Source organism: Vespa velutina, chromosome 8 (genome assembly GCF_912470025.1).
Source record: "Vespa velutina chromosome 8, iVesVel2.1, whole genome shotgun sequence".
Taxonomy (NCBI): Eukaryota; Metazoa; Arthropoda; class Insecta; order Hymenoptera; family Vespidae; genus Vespa; species Vespa velutina.
In genome coordinates this window covers 599,724-627,131 of record NC_062195.1, presented here as the reverse complement: position 1 = coordinate 627,131, position 27,408 = coordinate 599,724, and the positions used below count along the sequence as shown (strand labels likewise).

The following is a 27,408-nucleotide window of genomic DNA, read 5'->3' as shown; positions in this document are numbered from 1 at the left end:
ATTTCGAAGCGAACGTTCAAGCGTGCAATTATTTTCCTGATGTCGATGGTCCTGTAGCCGATTCGAAGACGACTTGAAACGATTCCTTACTTTTTCGTGTCTTCGACGGTAAAAGGCAATGTGTCCTTCTTACTGGCTCGACGAAAACCGATTGAACCGAATTGTTCCCCACTCTGAAACTCACCACCATTCATGCCGATAATTAGTACGATCTCCCTCACAATGCCGAACGAGCATCTTCTTTTCTTTACCCTTTTTTCATCCTACCGTCGTTTCCTGCCCTCGTCGCTCCACCCCCTTCGTCGATAAATAATCCTCTGTCAGACGTTCATTACGTCGTTAAGTTTCGGCTCGAACTTATCCACCCTCTTTCGCCTTTCCAAGCCCATCTAGTACTTCTACCTGCTTCGCTAACTACCACCGCGAGTAGTATTAACTACTTGGACCGAACCGATAAATACCTATTTTTCCGCTTTTCCTCATTTCGATATCCTAAAATGGGCTATGGAATAAGACGATCGACATACACAAATATAGGTATACATATTCTATGACTTTGCATAAATTTTTTCTTTCTCTCAAAAAATGCCTTTCATCTATATTGTGCAAAGAAAAACACGATTTATTCTTTATCCCAGAGATACTTTATTAACGGAGTGGATTACGGATTAGGAAGAAAAGCGATAGCGGAAAAGTGATAAATTGTTTCGAGTGTGCCTCCTCATCTCGAGGGAAAATCCTTCTAAAAAAAGTAAAGGATACGCTCGTTAAATCCATTTTCCATGGAGGTCCTCTCATCGTCCGAAGTACCGATACTCATTCTTTTTTCGTAATGTAACGGGAATACGTTTTATTCTTTTTTCTTTCTTTTTTTCTTCCCCTCTCTTCTTTTTTCTTTCTCTTCTTCTTTCCGCTTGGACATATCAGAAAATGAGAAGATTAGGGAATCTATAATTATCGTTAGATATAAATGTCGTGAGATCATTCGATCATCTATATACCTATAACCAGTTAAATACTAAAACGATTATCCTTCAACTATCTATTTCTGTTATTTACGAACTTGATTCGACGGATGATTGAAATGAAATCAAAGAAAATAAAGAACGATGGCCGACAGAATATGTCAGATTGATAAGAAAGTTTCGAAGATAATAAGTATCCCGAAGATATTTCGACTTTTCAGTCAAGATCGCGAACTCGACTGAGGGATTTTTCACTGGCTGCATCCCCTCGACGTCTTGTCGTTGTCCTTCACTCATCGAAGAAATTGAAGGAAGGAAGGAAGGAAGGAAAGAAAGAAAGAAAGAAAGAAAGAAAGAAAGGAAGGAAGGAAGGAAGGAAGAAAGAGGCGGAGGAAAAGAGGATTCCACCTCCAATGGATCGACGAATCCTGCGGGTTCTGTCGATGTATCGCAGTAAACCCTTTCTCTCTCTCTCTCTCTCTCTCTCTCTCTCTCTTTCTTTCTTTCTGACGCTGTTGGTCTCTCTCTCTCTCTCACTCTCTCTCTCTCTCTCTCTCTCTCACGCGCACTGTTGGACACCTGCGAGCACGCAGACTCGCGGTGCACCGGAAACTCGTTCGAGATCGTCTCGAGGAACGCCGCGCTCGTGTCAGATCCTTCAGGATCGCGCGGGCCGACGCACGAGGACGAGGCAAGCTACTAGTAGTCCGTTCCTTCCCTTTGAACGGTACGAACGACTAACCGAGATTCTCCTTCGTCATTTTCGAATTTATCATTTATCATTTATAAAAAAAAGGAAAAATTAATTAAGAGATAAAAAGTGATAAAGGAAGGAAGAAGAAGGTGTGTACGCGGACACGAAAAGTGTTCGAGGGAGAGATCGAGAAAAGAAAAATCGATAAAGGACCGTGCGATAATGTTACTTCGTTACTATCCTCTTTTCGTTCATATCCATCATCGTCACCGAGAGGAGGATCTCTTCTTCGCTGACGCGAAAACGATCCGAAAGGGAAGAAGTTCGTGAATTCGCAGGTAGCGCACTAGCCTCCTCTTCTAGAATGTGAAGGCACGACGAAAATGCACTTAACGAAGGGAAGCGTTCCGAAAGTCTGCCTGTTGTTGCTACTTTTTTTCCTACAAGGTGGCAGGTGCATCAAGTGGCTGTGAGTATACCTTTTGCATGGTTCTTTTTTTCTTTGTCTTCTTTCTATTTTTTTTTTTTTTTTTGGTGAGAGGGTGGTTTTTTATTATTGATGTTGTTGTTATTTTTCTGTGTTTTTATTTTTATCTTCCTTTCATCTTCCCTTTCGTATTTTTTTATTCATACGGCTGGATCGCGGAGCAATCTTTTCTCCGACGAATTCGAAGATTAATGTAGGTTCTTTAATGAGAAAGAAATAGATTGCCGTTGGAAAAAAAGAAAAATCGTTTATGAGAGGAGCCAGAGGGAGGGAGGGAGATAGGAGGGTGGTCATCGTGGTGGTGGTGATGGTGGCGATGTAGATGTGGGAGGAGGGAGCGGCAAGAACTAAGGAGCGCCAAGAGCGTCCTTAAGAATGAACGATCTCTTTGGATTATCAGAAAAGAATATCAAAAGGAATGGAAGTCGAGAATCGACGTGTCATCGATGTCGTCTCCATATTATCGTATAGAGAATTTGATTTTATTTATTGTTTTTTTTCTTTTTTCTTTTTTTTTTGGTGTTTTTTTTTTTTTTTCTTTTTTTTTCCATAAGGAAAAACGATCGAACGTTCAAAAACTTAATTATTCTTTTTAACAACGACTAGCAATTTACGTTGGTCGGTCCGCGTATAGCTCGTTAAAAACGAAATAAACTTTATACGTAGGTAGTACATAAGAATGGAGTAACTCTTTATGACCTCTTTAAATGTTTGGCGCGCGTCTTAATCGATCGTTCTTTCAGGAATTTTATGACCGCTGTAAAAAAAAAAAAAAAAAAAAACACAAAAAAAAAGAGATTACGTAGCAGATATAACGTATTTAAATAAGATAATATTAATATACATATAAATAAATATAGATATTGTTAAATAGCAATTTACAAACAAAACTTAAAAGATTAAGTTCATCGAATATTAATCATTAATATCAATATGATAAATGTCATAATCGTATCATCGTCGAATCGGTGTTATCTAAGGATGAATTTAGAGGAATAGTGGAATTTAGTTGATAAGTAAATAAATATGTATATAAGTAAATACGTAGGTATCTGAGAATCTTTAAAGAAAGATCCATGCGATGAGAGCATGCGCGAAAGTTTTACGAGATCTCATCTATCATAATCTCGTCCCCCGTTTCTTTTCAAAGCGATTACCTTTGTGAACCGTACACGAGGATATCTTCGCTATCGTGGACGATGAACGAAAGTAAGAAAAAGAGAAAAAGACGAAGACGAAGACGAAGACGAAGGAGAAGAAGAAGAAGAAGAAGAAGAAGAAGTAAACGGACAGGTCCTTCTCTTTCGACGCGTGTTGTTCCGTAGCGCGATTTAATTTCATCGTTCGCGGATCGCCAGGAGGAGAGGGGGAGAGGTTAAGGCGGGGTGTAGAAAAGGAGGGGAACCGGTAGGGGTGCTCGCTTCCTGGCTGGATGATGAATGGAGAAGCGATGGTAGTTTTGCGTGCAAAACCAAAATCCGAGAGGTACGGAGAAAACAACGAAAGGAAAAGACGAGCCAGACTTGGTTGTTCGTTCTAAGAGAGAAGGAGAAGGGGAGGAACGGGCCGGAGGCAAGGCGGGTAGAAGATTAGGGGTTGCCCACGAATCGTGATTTATAAAGACCACGCTATGCCACGCCACGCTATGCCACGTTACGCCAAGCCACACCATGCCGGACCTCTCTCCCTTCTAGAAATCTCTTCTCTCTTTTGTTTATAATCATTGCGTCCGACAATGACGAATAATCGAAGGGTGACTCCGAACATCGAACGTCACGATTCGTTTCGCTCATCTTCGAAGGAACGCAACGAATCGAGCTGTCCTTTCATTCATCGAATTTCTTCAATCGAATGATTCGATTACAAAAAGAGAAAAAAGAAAAAAGGCAGAAATCGTGCACACATCCTTGAGAAAATTATATAAATATATACAGGTATATTTATTTTATGTTTCTTTTCCGCACAACGGATGAATGAGTTCGTTCGATGGTTATGCCCGACGTTTGCAACACCTATCTTCGTTAATCATCACGATGAAAAAATCAAAGATCATTCTTCTTCTTCTTCTTCTTCTTCTCCTTCTTCTCCTTTCCCAACTCGAAACCTTTCAGACGTTCGTTTCAGACGCGGATACCTACATTCTGATTCTCGCGATCGAGGATCGATTTGTTATAATTTGCGATCACACTTGACTTGCGAAAGCGACCTATCAATGTCCGTTGAATTTCATGAAGAAAGTTCACTAAATCGACGACATTGAATCATTCATGATGACTAATTTTATCAACTTTTTTTTTTATAAATATTTTCAAGGAAAGTATATATATCTACCTATGTACTACCGTGCCTATCGTTTGACATTAAAGAAGCGTTAACTTTAATGCGATCGTTTTTCTAATTTCTTTCGAATTTAGATGAGACAGAGGGCGGATTATATTTTGAAAATCTCTACCTACGTATTCGAATAGGTAGGATGTTCGCTTTGCGTAATTCAAATCCCAATGGAACCTGGCCTATTATCATGCTTATAAACATCGTATTTTACGATTGAAACGTCGAAAGCAATTTTAAAGTCTCGTACGAGAAAAGAACACGCGATAACTGATATTTTGAATCATAGTGATAAAGAAGTAAACGAATATGAATAGTCCCTCCGGCGATGCAAATGAAATTGGTATAATCATTATATTAACGATTAGAGTATCTAATAGGTATAACAAAAGTATAGTCTAAGCTCCTTATTAAACGTACTCGATTTATACTCGAGTTCTTTGAAAAAACAAAAATATGTTGGAGATACCTGGTTGTATATTATCGACGAGCTATCGAGGAGCTTTCAAGAAGCTTCCAATCCAAGTATTTCGAATATGATAATATAGAATTGTACGCGGTAATTGGCCTCGTAAAGACGACGCTTTATTATAGCAAGAGTCAAAACGAATTTCGATATTGCCAACAAATTGGTAGAAAACTTGTAGGCTCGTGGTATAGAATTCATGAAGCTTAACGGAGGCTTAACATTGCACATTTTCATAAGAATGCAAAGATTTTTGAAAGTCCGAATGAAACCTCCGAATCGACTCGTGGAGAACGATATACCTATCAACGTATTATAATGGATGCACGTGTGCGTTCTCTTCGATTTATGAACACACTTATCCGGTAGGTGTGACCGTGAATGGAAAGAGGTATCTTGTATGGCGATTTCATCGAGCTGAAAAAAGAGAAAAAAAAAAAAAGAAAAAAAGAAAAAAGGAAACAAGAAAGAATAAAGAGAAGAGAAATCGTAGGAACGAAGCGTCTCGAACACGCTCGAAGGCGAAACGTGAGTCGGTATGAGTACTCGGGATCTTTATGCATAGATAGGTATTTATTAGATCACAAAGCGTTCCCTAAGGTGTATGTATTTTAAGAGAACGAGATAGAAAATGTAGATACAAATAGGATACATGTCGTATAATCTTTGCCAAATGGATTACAAGTGGGAAGAGAGATTGAACGTGGACGTAGACGAGACGGGAAGAAATTATAACTAATTTCGCGATATCGCGGATAGAATATTTGTCGTGGCAGTAGTCCCTGTACTTGGAAGTGTATTTTAGATATTGGTTCGTGTCAATTGGGATTACGATCCATTGACACTCTCATTTCAAAACATTCCTTATGGAAGAAGGAATAGGAGGAGTAGCTACGTATATGACAACACTTTAAATCACTCGACGAATCGATTATTTAAATTAGTTAATACGAGGCAACGGTAGTAAGCGGTTAGGCTCATTCTTCTTCTTGATGCTGCTCGTAAATCGGAGTACGATATTTAACGTGCGTATGCCCCGAAGGTAGTGCGAGTAGTGGTGATACATAAGGCGAACGAAAATCGTATCTAGTCCGTAACCGGACTGTTCGCATACATATATAAGATATATATATACATATATTTTGTTCCTCTTTCATGCTGGTATGGTTCGACTGCCTGTCGAACATTCCTATCGCTCGTTAAATATTATTTCTTATATTTCTCCATTTCTCCGCCTGTCAAGTTATCTAACTGTTTACAAGCATCCTCTTAGGAATTCATACTCTCTTTTAATATGAATGAAAAAGTTCGTAAAAATCTTACCCAGTGAAAATTTTTAATCTCACGCTATTACGTCGTCCGACTTCCGTATCTACCAAACTGATCTGTCAGGTTTATCTATGTACATTGATGAAAGGATTAGTTTTTTTTTCTTGATTGTTTCGATTTGTACATAGGATGGAAACGATTTAAACGATGTATCGTGTGTAATAATTGTCAGTGTCGATATTTACAAGAGCTTACCAGATTATTAATATCTGGTATTCGTTCGCGTCTAGTTACGATAAATCAACAGTTCATTCATAGTTATTCCTACGAGACCCGTTGACTAGGTGGTCTCGAAAGAAAGCCTGTTCTATAACGATCGCGACGAAATAAAAGAAATTTTGTTTGATCTACGTGCTTTATGTTGTCGGATGTTATGACCCTCGACGTTGGAGAAATATAAGACGAAAAAGGAAAGAAAGAAAAAAAAAAAATGAAAAAAAAAGAAAAAGAAAGAAAAAAAAAAAAGAAATATACTAAAAAATGAACTCCCGCATTTTTACGTTTAATGAGATTTTGTAAAGATCGAATCGCGAAGTGAAAAACAAGATGAAAAGTGACGAAATAACGAGTCGCTTAATGAAACGTCGTGTGTATCCGATCAGATTTAAATCTTGTATTAAAACGAGGTGAGGTAAAAAAATGTAGCTACCGTAATAGTGGTAGAATACGATGTGAATTACATTCGAGTATTATAATAATTACCGCCTGCGAATGAGACTACTTAAGGCGGCTAATTTACATGATTGCACGTTCAAGCATTAAACGTCAATTACGAGCCATCGAACCCCGACTTCCCCCTCGCTCTACACGTCAAGCGTTGAAAGTTTTGCACGCTACGGGCAGCATCCGCCGTATTTCTTCTTCGATGCTCGATACTTTTTCTTTTTCGAATTATTTTTTTTTGTCCCCCGATGGATGCTACATCGAAGCGATAAACAAACGAGTCGGATCGCTCCCGATAACGAGTTCATAATTTGGTGCTTTCCTTTCTTCCTCTCTCTCTCTCTCTCTCTCTCTCTCTCTCTTTCTTTTTTCCTTCCTTCTTTTTTCTCTTTTATCTTTCTTCGAAAGAAAGAAACGATGGTCACGGCTATTCTCGGCAAATATGTCTAAGAAATTACACGCGTTTCCTTCGTACGAAGATCCGTTAGATCAATAAAGAAACAAATTTTTGTTAAATTTCAAATAGCCGCATAAATTTTATTTCTCTTATAAATAAATAGATAAAATTCCATTATTGTTACGGTTAATAAATCTCCTCCAAAGTTCATTTAGATAGATCAGTAATTTTATTCAAATGTTGTTTTACTTTCAATTGTAAAAATTGGATTTCTCATGCAATTCTTGTTTTATTGTTTGATTCAGAGCTCTCGGTCGCATGGCCGATGCTCGAACGTGGACAAAGGACTCTTGCACCAACGCCAAGAGCTCTGGTCTTCTGGAAAGAAAACAGGCGCGAGCTTGCAGGGCAACTCCCGATGTAATGCCTAGTCTGGTCCAAGCCGCGAGGGATACTTCGATCGTTTGTCAACAAGCATTTAGACATCGTCGTTGGAATTGTAGTAGCATCGAGGGTGCTCCTAATTATACTCCCGAATTACTAACAGGTACGATTGCATTTATACAATTTCTCATCCATAACGATGGATATACTTTGATTCACATCCGACGTCAATCATTTATGTGATTAACGTAATAGCCAATGTTAAAAGTCAATTGGTTCGAGTCGATAGGTTAATCCGTACCAATTGTAACAAAACAGGAAAAACAGGAAAGCAAATTAGCGATCGTTCCTTCTCATTTTAATGTTCTTCCTTTCGCGTGACTATGTCTCAATTCCTATATAAAATGCTCTCAGCACGGCAGGATCTTTTACTAACGAGAAAAAATCAAAAAGAGCGTTTTCTTTCTCTCGCTCGTAGGTAATAGTTCACCGATATATATGTATGTATGTATGCAGCTACTAGGGAAGCCGATTCGATTCCGAAGTCATTGTTCGTAATCGGCTTATTTCAATTATTTCAATTTGATCCGAAGAGAAATATGTAAAGATATAGATTTGACGCGAGTTGGCATCGATAAAAGATATTCACGGTACATATTTATGTTATATACAGTCCTGTACATACATACATACACACATACATGCATAGATACATACGTACGTGCGATACGATAAAAGAAAAAGATGGAATCAAAGAGAAGAGTTTGAGGAGATCGGCTGATATCTTTTATTGTCAAGGAACGAGAGAGCAAGCATTCGTTTATGCGATGTCGGCGGCAGCGGCTGTCTGGAGATTGGCAAGGGGTTGTGCATTAGGCAACTTAGCGGCTTGTTCCTGTGCAACACCACCAAGAAAAGAGCCACCTTCTCCATCTGCCTTGGTATCTTCCTCCTCGCTAGCAACGGCAACTATGTCATTTGGTGGACTAACCGGTAGGAATACATTCAAGTGGGGTGGTTGCGGTGACGACGTTAGATCTGCCTCGAGAATGGCCAAAAGATTTCTTCAGGGTGCGACTCCTCCGGGTACCGGACCAACAGCCAAATTTTTGCACGCCGTTAATATGCATAACAACAGAGCTGGACGAAGAGTAAATTTTTCTATCCACCTATATATCAATTTATCTACTTGATTATTTTTTTTTTGGTTCTTTTCTTTTTTCTTTTTTATGCAATCAAACGGCCAATACATCCAACGACCACGTTCAAACAGGCAGTGGAGCAGTCATTAACTTTGGAGTGCAAATGCCACGGTGTTTCCGGTTCTTGCAGCGTCCGTACTTGTTGGAGAGGTTTAGGTTCTTCCGGTCCTTCCGTAGCCGGAACTCGTCTTCTTCGAAGGTATGCCACCGCCGCCGAAGTTAAACCTAGATCCGGTGGTAGGCTGCCACCTCTCTATCATCACGATAATCTATTGTATACCACCAAGAGTCCAGATTATTGTCTTCCGGACAAGAAAAGGGGTAGCCTTGGAACCATAGGCAGGTGAGTCTGGACCGTACCATTCGTATCGTATTCGTATTCAAAGTTGAAAGGAAACGGAACTAAACTAAAAACGTCCATTAAATGCGAACCTTTTTCGACCATCATCCTATTGTTACTTTTCTTTGTCTTTTTTTCTTTTTTTTTTTTTTTTTTTTTTCTTCTTATCGGTTTAATGTCTTACTTTAAACGCCGTTTAAATGTTTCTCGTTAGAGAAACCGAGAACCAAGGAAGAATCTACCAAGATCGAGCTCGTACGATTTTTAAACGAAAGAAGAAAGCAAGTAGGGAATGGATAGGATAAAAGGGAAAAGAAAACACGTAAACTCGAGAACGAGTCCAGGTGTACGTCGTAAAGCCACATTATGGCGGCGCTAATGGCTTCGCACTGTGCTTTCGTACAGACGATGGTCTATAACGGAAATTACGTCGAAAAGCGCGTGCAATAAAACCAGACGAGCGAATCACTAACTCTGTATTTTCGCGAATGCTTCTTATCATCGAAATTAAAAACATTTAGGACTTATTTTACGTGGCCACGGACGATAACTTTCTTATAATCAAAATGATATTATTTGGAATTTCGATAAAAATAATTTGAAATATGTTGACGAATCGTGAAGGAGTTGTTGACCGACAGGCTTTATCATAAATATAATGTATAGGAATTTGCACGAGAGTATGGTAGAAAGATGGGCGGAGAAGTGTTTCCAAATGATTTCAAAAGTCGTGCCCATTCATTGTTCGGACCCTTCGAAAAGGGCTCTTTGTGACGGTGATTGCATTCGTTACGGATTTTCCGGCGGTACGACCGAAAGAAGCTCTTGTACTCGTCGCCCTGAGTTATTCACGCCTCTTACTGTCTCTTTCTTTGTCTCCATCTCTTTCCCTTTCTCTCCCTCTCTCTTTCTCTCTCTCTCTCTCTCTCCCCCCCGTCTTTCTGAAGTGAATTAAGATCACCCACGATACGCGTTCTCGGAACAGCGAACAACTCTTCACGTGTACACTCGTGTGCTCTCCGAAGAAATCGAAGAAATAGGGGGACGCGTGTATGGAAGCGTCTTGGATGATCCTTTGTTTAGTTGTATCCGGTTCATAAATCATCACGGACTCGTGAATCAGCTCGTGAACGACCGATACATACAAATTAATCTCTCATTGTTCCAGCCTCGAGGCTATGTTCGAACGGAAGAATGATCCATAGACGATCACTTTTATAACGTGTATCTGTGTATTTATGATTTTCTTTAGTCTTTGATTCTACAAACGAGATGATTTATAACATGTATAATCTTTCTAATGAAATATAACGACTTTTTCCCCTCGATCAATTCGTAGAACGAATCGATTAAATTCGATAATCTTTCACATTTCCCTTAATCGAGAAGGGACAACCAAGTCAGATACTTCGAAACATTTCCGACCAGTTCGCTTCTTACAGGCAGTAATTAAAAGGCTACGTATAATTATACAAAGTGGGTGTGGTGAATGCTTATTACGAGAGAACCCGTAAGACGTATGCTTTTTCAAATCTTTTTTTTGGATGGTGCAGAAGCCTTGGATGATGTGTAATAAGTTTACCGTCAAAACGAAAACGTGAAAAGGTATTATTTTAGCGTCGTGATGGAAATGTTCGAATAAACCATTAAAAAGAATATTTCAAAAAGTGCATGGACTATCGTATTTTTCTTTTCTTTTTTTTTTTTTTTGTTTCTTTTTTCTTTTATAAACGTTTCGTTCAATAATATCAACTTTTACTTTATGTTTCAAATAACGAACCATATAATTAGAATATTTGTTTTTACTTACACTATGCGTAATATTCGTTCGAGTGTCATGCTATAGTCATTTTTGTAAAGAGTTAATAGCTATCTTTCAAAGGATCAATATATGTACGTACACAGATAGATACGTACATACATGGATAAGATATTTATCGTTAAAAATGTTCATCAAAATATTTAATATTAATTATAATTACTTGTATGTTATAATGATTGATTACAGACAATGTAATGGCAGTAGCACGGGTTACGAGGGTTGCGAGTATCTTTGTTGCGGTCGAGGTCACGTTACGAGAACCGAAGAGATTCTCGAAAGATGCAATTGCAAGTACATAAGTTGCTGCTACGTCAAGTGCAAGACATGTAGAAGAATCGTGGAGACATACGAGTGCAATTGAACTATCGGATCTTACAAAAGATTACGAATTAATCTCTTTTACGAGATAATATTATTTATGCATTTTTCTGCAATATTTATTACGTACCGTGTCTTTTATGTCGTTGCTTAGACGTAATATAGTTAATATTAATATAGGCACGACTAATTTTTCTAATCGAAACGGTATAGAGAACGATTGTATTTCGTGTGTACGTAGAATTGTCATACGTATATTTGTATTTGATTTAATTGGTCCGTATAATTAAATATTCTGTATAAAATTAGATATCGTGTAGCGAAATGATGCGATAAATGATAAGTATCATTTTAGTATGTCGATAAGTATAATATCGTAGCTCGAAAATACTGTAAATAGAATGGAGCATGCGCGCTCGCGCGATTTTCATGTTTTACGTTAGAAATATCAATCTGCAAAATAAATAACATTTTATTAGGTGTGCTAATATTTCATTTCTTCGTTTCACAATTTTCTTTTTCTTTATCTTCGTTGAATTCTAACGTGTCATCGTGGCTTTTTATATTGAGATCCTTTATAAAGCAATGCCAATCTATACCGGCTCCACAATCCGGTTCTTTCTCTGACGCCCACCATAATGCTGTCTGACAAGAGATTATTAATGAAAAAAAAAAAAAAAGAAAAAGAAAAAACAAGAAAAAAAACGTGTCAAATATAACGTCTCAACAAATAATAATAAAATAAATACCTTAATATTTATAGGAATCGCAGGAGGCAAAGGATTGATTTTGACGTCGATAAATTCCATTAGATCGTTGTAATCTATTTTACCATCCGTATCTTTGCGTAAGCTTTATAAATTATAACGATAATTATTAATACAGTTACAAAAATGACAAAATACTTTGAATACTTACTGATCCAATATCGAATTTATCAGTTCGATGTCAAGAGGTATTCTGCAACTACGTAAAACAGTATAAACCGTGTTTCGAGGTAAGTAACCGGTTCTTCCTCTATCCCAATGCAAAAGATCCTCCTTTAATCGTACAGCTTCGTTCCATATATTTCGATGAAGTTCAGTGTGAACCAATTGTCTAAATCAAATGTCATCAATTTCGATTTCACTTTCCAATTTAATTTGATTCCCTTGGAAATTAAATAATTAATTTACCTAACATATTCTCTCGTATGAAATTCTTTCTTTTCGTGAGAGGAATAATGCCTGGCAATTGTAATTATTTCGTGTTCCGTTATTTTATCCCCTAAGTATATGCACAATGCCTTTTTAAATTTATCATACTCCAACGTTTGAACTTTATGATCAGCCGGGATTGAAGACGGTGAATGATTTTGAATAAATTCCTTGTATACAGGCGTTAATGTTTCTTTAAGCTTTTCCATGATCAATTTGATATTTGCTTTTGGAAACTATCGATAAGTAATAATACAATTTATATAAGTCTTGAATAAAATCATTTGTCGGAATCGTTGGTAAAAAAATTTTTACCATTTTACTATTTAATTCCATGTAACGAAGAGCATAAATATCGGCCGATATAATCGAGAAATAAAACTCATGTATATTCAAGCATGCTCCGATATAAAAATCTTTTGGCTTATAATATTCTGGCTTTTTACTCGAGAATATATTCTGTTTAGGAAGCATTACAGGCATTTTTTTCAAAAATAAACACCTTCTAAATCCTGAGAAGAATAGATTCATCAAATCAAATACTCCAAAGGAGATTAAGAACTTGTTAATTAGAATCTTTACCTGAATTTCTTTTCGTCAATTCAAATATAGATATCGAATCATCTGTAAGATAATATCTTACGATAAATTGTCTCTCTAAATTTTCTGGTATTTTCGAAATCATTTGTGCTCTGAATCTTAAAACATGACTGTCGAAGCCCTGCCTTTTCGTAGAAGAATCGAAATGCAATGAAGAAAAAAGAAATATAAAAAGAACGATTTTTCAAAATAAAAAACATACTTATCGTAATATAAAAATTTAATAAAATCTGTTTGTGGTGCTTTCGGTATTATTGATAGACAATTTCCAAGTGAATCTTCGTAAGTACCGAAGCCATTATACGGTGGTATATATTTCTCTACCGGTTGACATATCTCATCTTTCTTTTGCGGTTTTTCCAATGCAGTAAAATCGTTTAAGCCATATTTGCTTCTAAATAAAATTATATATACATCTCAATAAAATATCTCTTTCCACAAATTCTATAAATTATATCACCTGTAATATTCCTTTGTGAATGCATCCATATCCGTTATAATGACAATTCTTCCAAAAATATTCATTTTAGCACCTATAGATAATTCATTATCCTTATAATACACTTTCTTCGTTTCTCCCGTATTCAAGGCGTCTATCATCATATGGCTTTGATTAATATCATCACCTATTACATTCAAAATCGTATAGGGATCACCCGCACCGATTGGATCCAAACCCGAATAAAACTAAAAAACGTAGGATATTTTTATATATGTCGATGAACGAACGAATTAATCGATTTTACAAATATATCAAAACACTACTTTACTTTTGGTATTTTCATTCTTTTAACAAGCATAAATCCAGAATCTCTTCCAGAATTGGCTGCTACATTTTCCTTGATCTCCATCGTACCGTCAGCAAGATAATAATGAATTTCAAGATCATGTATAATACCATGAACACTTTCTGTATCGTCCCAATATCCATAAAATCTAAGTACTTGTCTATCGTACTTTAGAAAATTACGAAGATGATCGAGTTTATGACTTTTTGGTTTTTTTGGAAAGGCTGGCTATATACAAATAATTATGTCAGTTCGATGAATGAGACTGGATTTATATATATCATTGTATCCAAGCTTACGATTTTTCGTGCTTCAATGTATGGATCTATCGGGATTTTTATAGGATCCGGTACTGGTATACCCATGCGATTTAAAAATCGTCTTGTAAATTTATCACAATTTACGATTTTGTATACCCTACCAAATATCTCTGGTTCTTTGCCGATATTTAAATCGATAATATCATAAAATTTGTATCTTATTGGATCAGGCATTGGAATTCTTTGACGTCTTACCAGAACACCTAAGAATAAGTATTAAATATAAATATGTATAATGTATATATATATATATATATATATATATATATATATCTTTTTAACATTATAAACACGCATGTTAAAAATAGAATATCCAAAGGTGATGCACCATTGAACCTTGTTCTAAGCCACTATTATCTACGATTGGTTCCGATATTTTCATTGTCCCGTCTTCTAAGAAAAAGCTTATCGTAACCACGCGAATTTGAAAAGAAGATTTCCATCTTTCTTGTACGGTCTCTTGGTAATACGCTTCGAACATCAATCTCTAAAGTTAACAATGAAATAATTCATATTAAGGCATTTTCAGATACATTTTGATTGATTTGGTAATTGGTTTATATACTTGGCCGTCGTATGCTATCCATGGTGGTAATTCCTGTACTTCACCGCGTGGGTAAATCGATGGATAACGACCGAAATCGGATTTCTTTTCCGTAAGATAATAAACGTCATTATGTATTTTGTCGAAGTATTGACTTCTATGAAATTTTGTACGGCCGAGCTGTAGAAAAACAATGAATCTTTTTGTTTTTTCTTCTTATCGAATATTTTATAATTATTACGTGTAAAATCATAAAAGGGATCTTACGTTCCTATCAAAGCTGAATCCAGGCAGACAAGGTAATGCAGGTGCCCGTAACATTTTTCAATTAACGTTTTTTTAATAATTAAAAATACGTAAATTTGTTGGAACTATAATAAATAGATCTAATGTGTTCATTAAATAAAAGAAGATACTTTGTGGCACTTCGTAACCGTTGTGGATATAAGGAAACGAAATGAACGTAGTACTTATTTACTGGTGTTGTTGCCTTGGTAATATGTAAAAGCGACAATACATTTCTTTTCCTCTTACAGATACATACTTATTTCTGTATTTTTGTTTCTGTCATATAAAATCGTATTTTTTTTAATTACTTTTAAAATAATCCAATGCCTAATGTTTTGCGTTACGTTTTTTTTTTTTATTGTTATCAATGATTTATGCCAACATCATATTTATTTTATGTGTTGCTACATATTTATATATAAGAAAAAGATGATACATATATTATTAATATATATATATATATATATATATATATATATATATATATATATTAATTTTTCTATAACATAGAAAAAAATCTTCTATAAATATAATATATAAGTATTTTTAGTAAATTGTTGTTTTTTTCTTTTGTTAGTATACTTTCAAAATTACAGATCATTATAAATATTTCTAATAAACAATAGCAAATAGAATGTCATCTTGTAAATGGAAAATATGTATATGATAAGGCAGCATATATTCTTTCCATTATATTATAAATGCATTTTGGTTATTTTTAAGCGTAATTAGTTAGTAACATATTCATAATTAAGTACAAGATAAAATAAAGATCTATGATAAACAGAATTAAATTAATAAATGACAAAATTATATATAAAAAAAATAATGTAAAGTATTGAAGTCATACATTGGTTTTATTGATTGAATTTGAAATAAAATTGATTTAAATTGAATGAAATTAAACATGACGTCATAATAATCTGGACGGTAAAGTATACTTTTTAAGGTTTGATTCAGTATCACTTTCCTGAAATGATATCATTAATAGCACCACAGATCACTTCTTGTATAATATAAAAAGCTACGAGTGTCGATAAATTGAGACACGTGCACAGCGCATAAGGTTGCATTTTAATTTCATTTATCATCATTATTACTTTCTCTTTTTTTTTTTTTCTTTTTTATTTTTTTTTAATCTTTTATCTCTGGCTGTAAATCGTACCAAGTAGTTACTGTTTTAGTAACATCGATCTCGCTTAAATTTAAATGAAGTTGTCCCATAACATTGCTACCAGTAGAAAGCCAACCTTTCTGTGTGCAAACAGAAATTTCTAAGACGCGTGTATTTAAATCTGCTTGAGATACGACGTATTCAAACTTCTCATCAAATATTGGATTGCAATTGTCTTTAATTATAGCAGTTTTACGCTTTGTTTCTTTGTGCTTATCCGGAAGAAGATAAAGTTTTACATACGGATCTGGTATATTAGTGGGATCATTTTGTGGAAGTGGCAGGTGGCTGTAACAGGAGAGAAAAAAAAAACAAAAATAAAATATCTATTTTTCTTATATCATATGAATGAGCGATTTTAAAAATGAAGATACTTACGCAATTCTGTGAATATCAATAATAAGTTTTTGCCTTTGAATACTATATCGTAACGTTAATTGTATCCTTCCTAATTTCGATTCCCCGGCAGAGGATGTAGTACTTGGAGTTCTATGAATAAGTCCTACGGATGGTGTATATGAAAGCGAAGGTGCGCTATTAGAGATAACATTTTCTTCTTCTAGTTGTGAAATTATTTCTTCGGTTGGTGCTGTTGACGTAGATTCGGTATTAAGAGGTAAACTGTTGATTGATTCCTTTGAAGATTGTTTTTTAAGAGGACTAGGCGGTACTAAAATAAAAATAGAATCGACGAGTTAATTTAAGAGAATGTTTTTTTATATAAGTCAAGAACAAAAGTAGATATAATGGATTTTAATAAACGTACCACTCGTTGAAATAATGTTACTGATATTAGATTCTTGACGATTAATTTTTTTATTGAATTCATTAACATTTTGATCATCTTCATCTTCTTCTGACGTAGATTCGGGTTGTTCGTATTTGAGGATCTATAATGAAAAGATAATTTTTAAACGAATAGATTATTTTTTTTTTTTTTTTTTAACATATACTTATTCATATAATTACATACACTTAATGACATGGATAAGACGAGTTTACTATCTGTTTCTGCCATTTGTAAATCGTATGGTTGTTGACCAACCTCAAGATTATCTTTCTCAATAAGTAAAGAAATCTTATAAGACATTTCTCCAATTATCATAATAGTCTTCTCATCGATTATCTAAATAAACGATTATATAAAAATTAAAATCACTAATGAAAAATTTTTGTAAATACATTTAAGATTGCAAGTTTAATATTTTTGAATAAATAAAAACCTTGATATGCATTATGCTAGACTCTGGATTGCTGACTAGAAAAGTAAATCCTTGTTCCCATACTGGATCACATGATCTTAATATGGTATTCGTTCGTTGGATTTGACCACCGACACTTGCTTCAAGATACACGTCGGGTTGTTTATTCCCTCGGACATACTAAAATATAATTCATATTTATATTGTCATTATAATAAAGTAAAAAAACATAATTTCTGCCTCCTCTATAGATATATATATATATGTATGTATGTATAATCTTACAGGTAAATTTTTTGCTGAATCTATATAGATTATAAGAACGGCCGTGCTCATTGATGTTACACGAAGTTCTTGGGTTTCTACTAATGCCTACAAGAAAAAAATATTATTTATCTTATGTAAAAAAAAAAAAAAAAGAAAATAAAAAATGTATAATAAGAAATATTAATACATTATACTTACAGCTTGCAAATCAGCTACATTTTTAGAAAGTTGAAGCCATGTCAATCGTAGATGAATCATACCATGTTTTGCTTGTTCCAATGATACCCACTGCACAATAAAGTCAATTATCATTAAATGATAAACATATTAATATTCGAAATATTTATCAACATACCGTGTCTAGAATTCCCTTCTTTTTAACACGATTAACCTCTATGGTAGCCCTATATAAATATAGAATATGTACTAATTATGGAATTTTTTTGATAGCTTAGTGATTGCTAATATTCCTTTTTATATCTGTATTTGTTTTTAAAAGCAAAATAAATGTTGCATTCAATGATATATGAATAAAACCTATGTGATAATTATACACTATATACATCATGTAAAGCAATAAACATATAGTAGCAAAAATAAATATATACAGCTGTGATATATATAATTACACTTTAATCTTGCTATTAATATTTCAAAGATAATGATATAACAACAGTTCTATCATTAATTATTAATCATACATGCAACATGCCATGGTACATTTTACTTTGTAGAAGTATTTCTTTTTAAATAAATATTATAAAAAGTAAAGTAGAATAAGAGTAATATGGTGACATGAATCTGAAAAATAAAGATTTCTTTTATCCGGAGCTAGATAATATGTTTACATGAAACAATGTATAATATTTAAAAATTGTCATGTATGTATATAGAATTATAATTCTTTTGTATGACTCATGCATTATAAAAAAGTTTGATACTATCCCTAATACACCGTAGAAATGCGAACAGTAAGGGAATAGAATAGATTTTCATACTATTCTCTAAGAAATTTCAAGTGGAATCACATAGTATACTTGGTACAAGTAGCAATACCTGCCAAGTGGGTCATCCTGACCAGTGTTGTCTTTGTCAAAGAGCTGGGTAACCACGGTGTTGTAAGCTCCCAAACCCTCTTCCACTATAAACTGGCATCAGATAAATAGTTATAGTTTTACTTCTTCCTACTTTAAGTCACCTAATCACTCTGCTGTTCTAACTTAAAATTAGAATAAAAAAAAAAAAAGAAAAAAAAAAAAAAACGAAAACACTGAGAGGGGGAAAAAAAGAAGAAAAAAGAAAAAATATTATATTGTTTAAGAAAACATATCGAAGTAATACGGTAAAACCATAAAATAATAAGAAAAAATTATTTAGATGGACAATTGTTAATTTTTCATATTCCACAATAAAAAAAAGCTAAAAATTTATATATACAAAATGTAGATACAATTATAGAAATTATTAATTAAAAAACGAATTTAACATACAAAAAGCACACACCATTATAATTGAAATTAGCATAAGCATTTTAATTTTAATTGATTCTTATTAAATGGTATTATCATTTAATAAGACATTACTACCTGCCAAGAAAGTCATCAAATCGCATAGAAGGAAAACTTGGATCCCAATCCCAAAGGGACACCACAGCTTCTTGTTTAATGCATGAACTGATCATAGCCTGTGTGTCAATATTATGAAGTGAAATATATAAAATTGAAAATACTACTTCGATAAATTTAAATATGTATGCACGTATTTGTATAAACCAATAGTTATATTGTCGCATATGATTTTGAATATTATAAATAGATATATATATTTTTTTCCTAAATTCCCAATAAATTATTTCTTCACATGTATTAGTTATCCAAAAACATATTTAGTAGAAAGCATTATTGAAAACCACATAAACAATTGATACCACATAGAAATGATATATTCATGCACTGGTTAAACATGCTTTTAAAAACATAGAAACATTACCTATAATTTCACTTTTTACACGAACATGCAAGTATTTTACTGGAATATAAATGCTGACAAAAATTATTTAAGAAAAAAGCAGCTGGTAATGAAAAAATATGTAAATGATAAGATCAATATATATATATATATATATATATATACAATAAAAGTACAAATGGTATTGTATTAATGTACACATAGGTATATGTAGATTTACAAGGATTTTAACTTTTTTTTCATTATAGAAAATTATAAAAAAGAATATATAGTTCATTATAAAAGGAATGTAGTTATATATTATGAAAATTACGATAATCTTGAACTTTTTATTAAAATTAACAAATAGTATATATTATTTTATCATACCTTCCAAGGCTTTCATCGCCCTTAGTATCATCATAGTCCCATACAAGCACTGTCAGTTGCTGAGCGATGGCCGATGAGATGGCACACTGGTCCACATAATGTGTCACACATCACATACACACATACATACTGAATTGTGATATTAAATTAAAGTAACATGTACTAAGATGTTCCCGATCTATACTTTCAAGAAAAGCTGATATAACTCTTAGAAGCAAAGGAAACTTATAACATAAACATGACATATATGAAAGAGGAGTAATTTTAAGTTTAAGCAATTATTAGTAGATATTAGAGAGATGAGAAGTGTTAGAATAGTTGTATCTTTATGATGAAACTAAAATAAAATTCATATCATTTTTCTATGAGATTTAAATATATTATTTATCAAATAATCAATAAATAAAAAAATACTTATAAAATGTGAATTTGAATGAATGTAAATTGTTTCTTTAATAATAGAGGATATATCTTACCATTCAATAGATCTTGATGAAAAAACATCTTATAATGTAATAAATTGCAGTGAAGCTCATGCATTTTATATGTTGTTAATAATCTATATGATTGATTAATGAAAAAAATTGATCATACCTCACACCAAAAGTCCCATTGTGGATTAACGGTATTGTCGATTGTTTTGGTCCTAAATTGTTGAGCACCAACATTTATAATAGCATATGGATCAGATTTGCCTTTACCCAACATACCAATATCTTTCTTCATAAGATGTTTTGCTTCAATAACATGAATTCTCAGAATACCCTATCAAATTAAAATAATTAGAAATAAATTATATATATTAGACATGAAATAGTTAATTGGATTTTACCTCAGGTTCAGGAATCTTCAATGTTTCTACTGGTATTTGTTCGCTCAAAGGAATGACAATTTTATTTGGCAACACCACAATTGCAGCTATTTGTTCTATAATTGTTTTTCTTAAAGTCTCACTATACACATAATATTTCATATTAATGCAATAAAAAAAAATATATATATAAACAAATAATGCTATAGCATAATTATATATTATTTTGTTCTATGTGGAAATGGTAAGCATTGTACCTAAAACCAGGAAGATCAAGTACATCAGCTACTCCCACTAGATTAAAATTGATTGCTGGTACATTTAAAAAGAAGACCTGTACTCCTCCAATTATTGGTATCACTGATATTATTGGTTTCATGACAACACGCATTAGACCTCGAAGCTAATATAATAATAATTATATAATAAAAATTCATAAGGATTTTTATGCTTTAAGATATGGACACTTTTCAAAAGACTTACTTGAAAATTTTTGATACCACCTTTTATATTACCAACAGAAAATGTAATATCACAATCTCCAGCATACCTAGAAATGTAATCATATAAATAAGAATATTTAACTGGAGCATATTTAATATAAATTAAATACAAACATCACATCTGCATCCAAGATGATTTCATTTCTTGAAGTATTTTTATCATATACTTTTATTCCATAGATTTTGAGAGGCTGAAATAATGGAAAAAAAGAGAAAAGAAAGAGAAAAAAAAAAAAAAGAAAAAATAAATATTTATAGATTACATAAACGTTTGTATAATGTAACTTACAATTCGACCTAAGACTAATCTTTCAAATTGAAACCCCTTTATCTTATAATCGGCTAACTTTTGGACAATAGATGGCTCTATTGTTTGCTTACAAAGTTCACGAGCATACTGATTAATACTTGGCCAAACCTTATACAATATCTAAAAATAGAAAATATATACAAATGATAAAAATAATATATATTAATATTAATAAAGTTCAAAGTAAATAAATCCTACCCTATTTAGCCATTCAGCTCTATCAAAATCAGGGAAATAAACCCAGGATGGTAATTCATCCATTCTTTTTCCAATCAATTCTTTTTCATTAGCCAATATACTAGCTTGTGCAGTAATTGCTCTTAGCTGTTGATCTTTCTGTCGTTCTGATTTCCATACAAAAACCATAATAGGACAAAGCAACCATGCTAAATTTATATTCATGTATCCGCAGCCCCATATAATACCAGCAGTTGTTAACTTTATAAAGAACGATGTAACTAATGAAGACATATTCATGTATGGCCAAGTATTTGGTTTAGATACTTTATTTTCATTCGGTTCAGCTTCCATAATTCTGATCTTGTAATTACGTCAATATTTTTTCTTTACTCAATGGCCTATATTTTTAATCTTCCTAGGAAATAAAAGCATTATTTTTATGTTAAGAAATATTATTAATTCTATTATGAAAAAAAAAAAAAAAAAAAAAAAAAAAAAAAAAAAAAAAAAAAAAAAAAAAAAAAAAAAAAAAAAAGAAAGAAAAAGAATAGAATAATGTATGATAAATATTACGTTAAGTATATTTTCACATTGAATAGAAAATTATAGTTTGCAGGATATAAAAAGAAAAAGCATGATTAATAGTTTATAGCAATTAGTTGTTGTTAGCATTTGCAAGAATATAATACAAGTTGCTTACGCTTATAATAAAACGCTTAGCATTCTTTTTAATCGTAACAATGAAGAGATGACGCCGACAGTAAATCGTTTTTAGCTATTAGTCATTTCTTACCTTTTCAAGGCCGATAAGATAAATCTGATATTTCAAAGATACCCTTGAAGTGCTCTACAAATCGTAAACTTCTACGCTGACGTCAGTAGTCAGCTGATTATCTGAAGTTGTCTCCTCAATATATTTGTCAAGACGCCATTGTTATGAACGTACTGTTACGATTCCGATAACTTTTTCCATAGTATATATATATACATGATCAATTTTATACTAATTTAATAATATATTTTACTTTGTTAATCTCTTATTTATTGTGCAAAAAAAGTAAGAAAGTTTCATCATGGGTCTCGTTTGTTCCACAGCGCAGGTAAATCATTTTTTTCTGTAATATATATATGTATGTATATATATATATATACATATACATATTTAAGTAATTTCTCAAAATTATTTATGTGTCATTGCAATTTGATATGTTTATTTTGATATAATACATGTGAATACATATATATCTATATATGTACACGAATTTTACACACACGAATTTTACATTGTTTGTACTTAATAACAAAGAGCTACTATTTAATATAAATATGTCAAGTGGATCTTTATAATCGTTTTATTTCTATGTCATATAATTAACAAATGTAATGATGTGTTTGATATTATTAATAAGTAAATAAAAGTCAAATATATAAATTAATAACCTTTTAAATTGTATTAATAACTCTTATTAATTATTATAAAAAGTTTTAATAATGTATATTCTTTATTACAGCTTGCCTGCCTGTGTGGCAGTACAGCCTGCAGTTTCTGTTGTTCTCAATGTCCCACTTGCCGTAACAGCACTAGTACTCGCATTATGTATGCTATGTTATTAATGCTGGGTACTATAGCTGCATGTATTACTATGGCACCTGGTTTACAAGATGCTCTTAAAAAGGTAATATATATGATATTTATTTTTATTCTTGCGCTCAGTATTTAACGATAGTATCGTTATTTCAATAGGTTCCATTTTGTGCTAATAGCACGAATTATGTACCATCTTCATTTACTGTAGATTGTGAATCAGCAGTTGGTTATTTAGCTGTATATAGAATATGCTTTATTCTTGCATTATACTTTTTCATGATGTCAGCCATTATGATAAGAGTTAGAAGTTCGAAAGATCCACGGGCACCTATACAAAATGGGTAAGTTTATATTGAAGTAAAAAAGAAAAAGAAAGAGAAAATTATTATTATTTTGAAAAGTGCACTCATGGTTATATAACATATATTATAGATTTTGGGCTATTAAATATCTTTTAATAATTGGTGGAATAATTGGAGCTTTCTTTATTCCTGAAAAATCGTTTGGCTCAACCTGGATGTATTTTGGAATGATTGGAGGTTTCTTTTTTATTATTATACAATTAATACTCATCGTTGATTTTGCACATTCCTGGGCAGATGCCTGGGTGGGTAATTATGAAGATACTGAATCAAAAAGTTGGTATGTAATTTTTACACTTCTTTCATATCTTATAATCTGTATATAGAATTTATAATAATAATACTTGTAAAATTTATTATATAGGTATGCAGCACTTATGGGAGTTACTCTATTTAATTATGCTGTTGCTATCACCGGTGTAGTATTACTTTATGTATATTTCACTCATGTAAGTTTAACTTTTAATTGTAATAATATTTTCTTTGTAATAATATTTACTTTGAAAAGTAAATCTGAATTATTTATTATGTACTTTATATTTTCAGCCCTATGATTGTGCGCTTAACAAATTCTTTATTTCTTTTAACCTTATTTTGTGCGTCATTATCAGCATTATTTCTATTCTTCCAAGTGTACAAAAATATCAGCCACATTCTGGTTTACTTCAACCATCTATAGTTTCATTGTATGTCGTTTATTTAACATGGAGCGGAGTTTCTAATAGCCCAGGTATGGATTACACAAGCTACATGAAATTAATTAGAAATATCTATGGAGTTCTCTTTGCTCATTTTTCTTAAATACATTCACAGATCATATTTGTAATCCTGGATTCTTTGGAATAATCTCCAATGATACACATGCCAAAAATCGTGTTGCTTTTGACAAGGAAAGTATAATTGGTCTCATAATATGGTTCAGTTGTGTTTTGTACAGTTCTCTACGTACAGCATCAAAATCATCTAAGATTACCATGTCTGACAACGTTTTAGTTAGAGATAATGGAGCTGGTATGTATAAATTAATAAGTAAATATTTTTATATTAGTAGGGTTAATTAATATTTGACAAATTTTATATGATGAATACTGCAAATATTGCATGCAAATAATACATTGCTAATAATTTTATTTTTCTTTAATAATTTTTATTTGCAAAATTCTTGATTTAACTGGTTTTCAATAATTAAGATAACTTTTATTTGTTACCTACGTTTATTACCATAAATAGAACAATCTTAATAATTAACTCTTTTACACAGTCAGGAATGCTGGAGACCAGTATCTTATCGACAATGAAGGTAGGCACACATAGCTTTATCACATGTTAGTTATGTTGACACAATTTTTAATTAAAGTATTTACTCTAGTCTTTTATGTTTATCATTGATTTATATAATTGAAAAGTCTCTGTATTTCAGAACTTTAACATTTCCACAAAATATTTTCCAAGTACATAATAGATTTCATTTTCTTGTATAAAACACTGCATTAAACTATAACTTAAGCTAGAAGAATAGTAATGATTATGATATTAGAGGGAAAAAATTAATCTTACTTTACAATCATCGTGTGCCTGCTTAAATTGTCTAATTTGTATTTAGTTTCAATTTCAATAAATATTTTACAATATAACTAATAATAAATTTATATATATAATAGTTGTTTATATATATTATTTATATTGATTAATTATTATATTGTGGAAATATTAAAAAATATTTAAATATATTTTTAACAATTGCATAATCTATAATATCTTCCACACATGTTACTATTTAAATTCTGGAACATAATTAGACTATACTGCAGTAGAAGGTCGCAATGGTGATTCAGAAAATGGTGAAGCTAAAGTATGGGACAATGAAGAAGAGACTGTAGCATACAATTGGAGCTTCTTCCACTTAATGTTTGCTCTTGCTACTTTATATGTGATGATGACTCTAACCAATTGGTATGAGTAAGTATCTTTTAAGTATATGCTAAAATCTAATGAAATTTATTATATTTTTTCATTAAAATTAAATAATAAAAAATGTTTTACAGACCAAATTCAAACTTGGACACCCTGAATTCTAATGTTGCATCAATGTGGGTAAAAATTATTTCTTCGTGGTTATGCATGACCCTTTATGTTTGGTCTCTGGTAGCACCAATACTCTTCCCAAACAGAGAGTTCTCATAAATTGGAGATTTTTTCGAGAAAAAAAAATAAGATCTTATTAAACAGGTATTCATTGTATTTATTTCAAGCTTAAAAAATTATGCATCAATGATACATACAAATTTTACGATATAGCTTGTTCTTTTGATCTTTGCTCGTGATTCTAAAGTGCAAAGATTAATGTTATTCCCATCAGATAATATATTACTACAAAATATTAATATATTAATATATTGCTTGTTAAGCTAATTAATGTGTCCTTACATGATCTGCCAAAAATAATTTAATATATACACATAATGTCACTGAGATAATATAATATATAACATTAAAGCATAAAATTGAATAGAAGATTATTTATAATATTTTCAATTCATTGTTTCAAATTCATTGTTTAATAGTTAAAGAATTTAAATATTATGTGCATGATTATATCTGTAGTACATGCTTCTTTAATGTAACAACGTTTATGCTAATCTACAATTAAATAACAATATTATGTACCACCCAAGCATTTACTGATAGATCATAATATAATGGAAAGTTATTATCACGAAATATAATTATCAATATAAATATAATATATATAATCATAAATGAGCTTTAATAGTTGTCATATGAGCTTTAATCATTAAAATTATTGTTTTGCGCTATTACAATGGGAGATGATCATTTGAAAAGATTTTTGCTTATATTTCCAAGTTCATATTTTTTCTTTTATTATTTTTTTTTTTTACTAATTATTATTTTATTTACTAATGTTAACATTTTTGTTTTATCAATTTTTTTTTTTTTTTTTCATTTTTTCTTTTCTTTTTTTATTTTCAGTTAAAAATTTATCGTGACTTATGTTCATATTACGACTTACCTAATGAGAGTTACACGCAAGTACCATCGTGCATACGCATTCTAAGATTGCTTGGAATATCATGATATGTATAATATGAAATTTTTATCTCTACGATAATAAGTTTTTATGTAAGTAATGTAGATTGATATCTTGCAGAACATAGTTTTATAAAGTATTATAATATTTTGTAAGTACTAAAAAAACAAAATTTTATATATATATATATATATATATATATATATATATATATATATATAAAACTAGCGAGCGAACTTGTGAAGATTGCATTTATTTGGAATTAAATGCCATTGCTCGATAATATCGATAATATAAAGTTAAAATCGAGAGTGTTGGAAAGTTTAGGATTTTATATATACATATACATATTTGTAATATTTTCTATTAATTATATAATATGTCACATGAAAACATTTATTATAACCAGAAAAGATAAGATAATAAAAAGATAGTGAGTAGAAAAGAATAGTATAATAACATTATTTATATAACATTGCATATTCATAACA

At 32.0% G+C, this 27,408-nt stretch overlaps 4 protein-coding genes across 13 annotated transcripts; 2 read left to right on the top strand and 2 right to left on the bottom strand.

Annotated features, from left to right (window-relative positions):
- Positions 1–1,584: 1,584 nt before the first annotated feature.
- LOC124951023 (protein Wnt-11b-1-like) lies at positions 1,585–11,880 on the top strand. 3 transcript variants are annotated; one of them, XM_047498703.1, is made up of 5 exons: positions 1,585–2,128; positions 7,638–7,879; positions 8,515–8,867; positions 8,990–9,261; positions 11,267–11,880. In XM_047498703.1, exons 1-5 carry the CDS (start codon positions 2,043–2,045, stop codon positions 11,439–11,441), a joined length of 1,128 nt encoding a protein of 375 aa, XP_047354659.1. In that variant the 5' UTR covers positions 1,585–2,042; the 3' UTR covers positions 11,442–11,880. The 3 variants fall into 3 exon arrangements, with proteins under 3 accessions (XP_047354659.1, XP_047354662.1, XP_047354661.1); XM_047498706.1 differs by lacking the exon at positions 1,585–2,128 and adding an exon at positions 5,960–5,985; XM_047498705.1 differs by lacking the exon at positions 1,585–2,128 and adding an exon at positions 6,043–6,898.
- Positions 11,203–15,551, bottom strand: LOC124951024 (EF-hand domain-containing family member C2). Its single transcript, XM_047498707.1, has 13 exons — positions 15,114–15,551; positions 14,868–15,026; positions 14,639–14,789; positions 14,282–14,505; positions 13,965–14,210; positions 13,655–13,881; positions 13,397–13,588; positions 13,177–13,319; positions 12,910–13,106; positions 12,574–12,830; positions 12,317–12,496; positions 12,148–12,250; positions 11,203–12,043 (listed from the first exon to the last, which is right to left on the bottom strand). The coding sequence occupies exons 1-13, from the start codon at positions 15,165–15,167 to the stop codon at positions 11,891–11,893; spliced, it is 2,286 nt and encodes a 761-aa protein (XP_047354663.1). The 5' UTR covers positions 15,168–15,551; the 3' UTR covers positions 11,203–11,890.
- Positions 15,552–15,970: 419 nt separating this feature from the next.
- Positions 15,971–22,837, bottom strand: LOC124951003 (extended synaptotagmin-1). 3 transcript variants are annotated; one of them, XM_047498665.1, is made up of 17 exons: positions 22,712–22,837; positions 21,937–22,333; positions 21,718–21,858; positions 21,543–21,619; positions 21,409–21,475; positions 21,183–21,328; positions 20,947–21,067; positions 20,709–20,879; positions 18,834–18,925; positions 18,133–18,181; positions 17,976–18,065; positions 17,796–17,882; positions 17,532–17,690; positions 17,282–17,434; positions 17,075–17,198; positions 16,687–16,978; positions 15,971–16,596 (listed from the first exon to the last, which is right to left on the bottom strand). In XM_047498665.1, the coding sequence occupies exons 2-17, from the start codon at positions 22,267–22,269 to the stop codon at positions 16,269–16,271; spliced, it is 2,430 nt and encodes an 809-aa protein (XP_047354621.1). In that variant the 5' UTR covers positions 22,270–22,333; positions 22,712–22,837; the 3' UTR covers positions 15,971–16,268. The 3 variants fall into 3 exon arrangements, with proteins under 3 accessions (XP_047354621.1, XP_047354622.1, XP_047354620.1); XM_047498666.1 differs by lacking the exons at positions 18,834–18,925; positions 22,712–22,837 and adding exons at positions 20,115–20,200; positions 22,619–22,705; XM_047498664.1 differs by lacking the exon at positions 22,712–22,837 and adding an exon at positions 22,619–22,705.
- Positions 22,815–26,382, top strand: LOC124951005 (probable serine incorporator). 6 transcript variants are annotated; one of them, XM_047498667.1, is made up of 10 exons: positions 22,815–23,018; positions 23,430–23,594; positions 23,663–23,847; positions 23,939–24,148; positions 24,233–24,317; positions 24,415–24,598; positions 24,682–24,879; positions 25,130–25,168; positions 25,668–25,827; positions 25,914–26,382. In XM_047498667.1, the coding sequence occupies exons 1-10, from the start codon at positions 22,992–22,994 to the stop codon at positions 26,050–26,052; spliced, it is 1,392 nt and encodes a 463-aa protein (XP_047354623.1). In that variant the 5' UTR covers positions 22,815–22,991; the 3' UTR covers positions 26,053–26,382. The 6 variants fall into 6 exon arrangements, with proteins under 6 accessions (XP_047354623.1, XP_047354626.1, XP_047354624.1 ...); XM_047498670.1 differs by having other exon boundaries at positions 25,683–25,827; positions 25,914–26,069; XM_047498668.1 differs by having other exon boundaries at positions 25,680–25,827; positions 25,914–26,069.
- Positions 26,383–27,408: the final 1,026 nt, after the last annotated feature.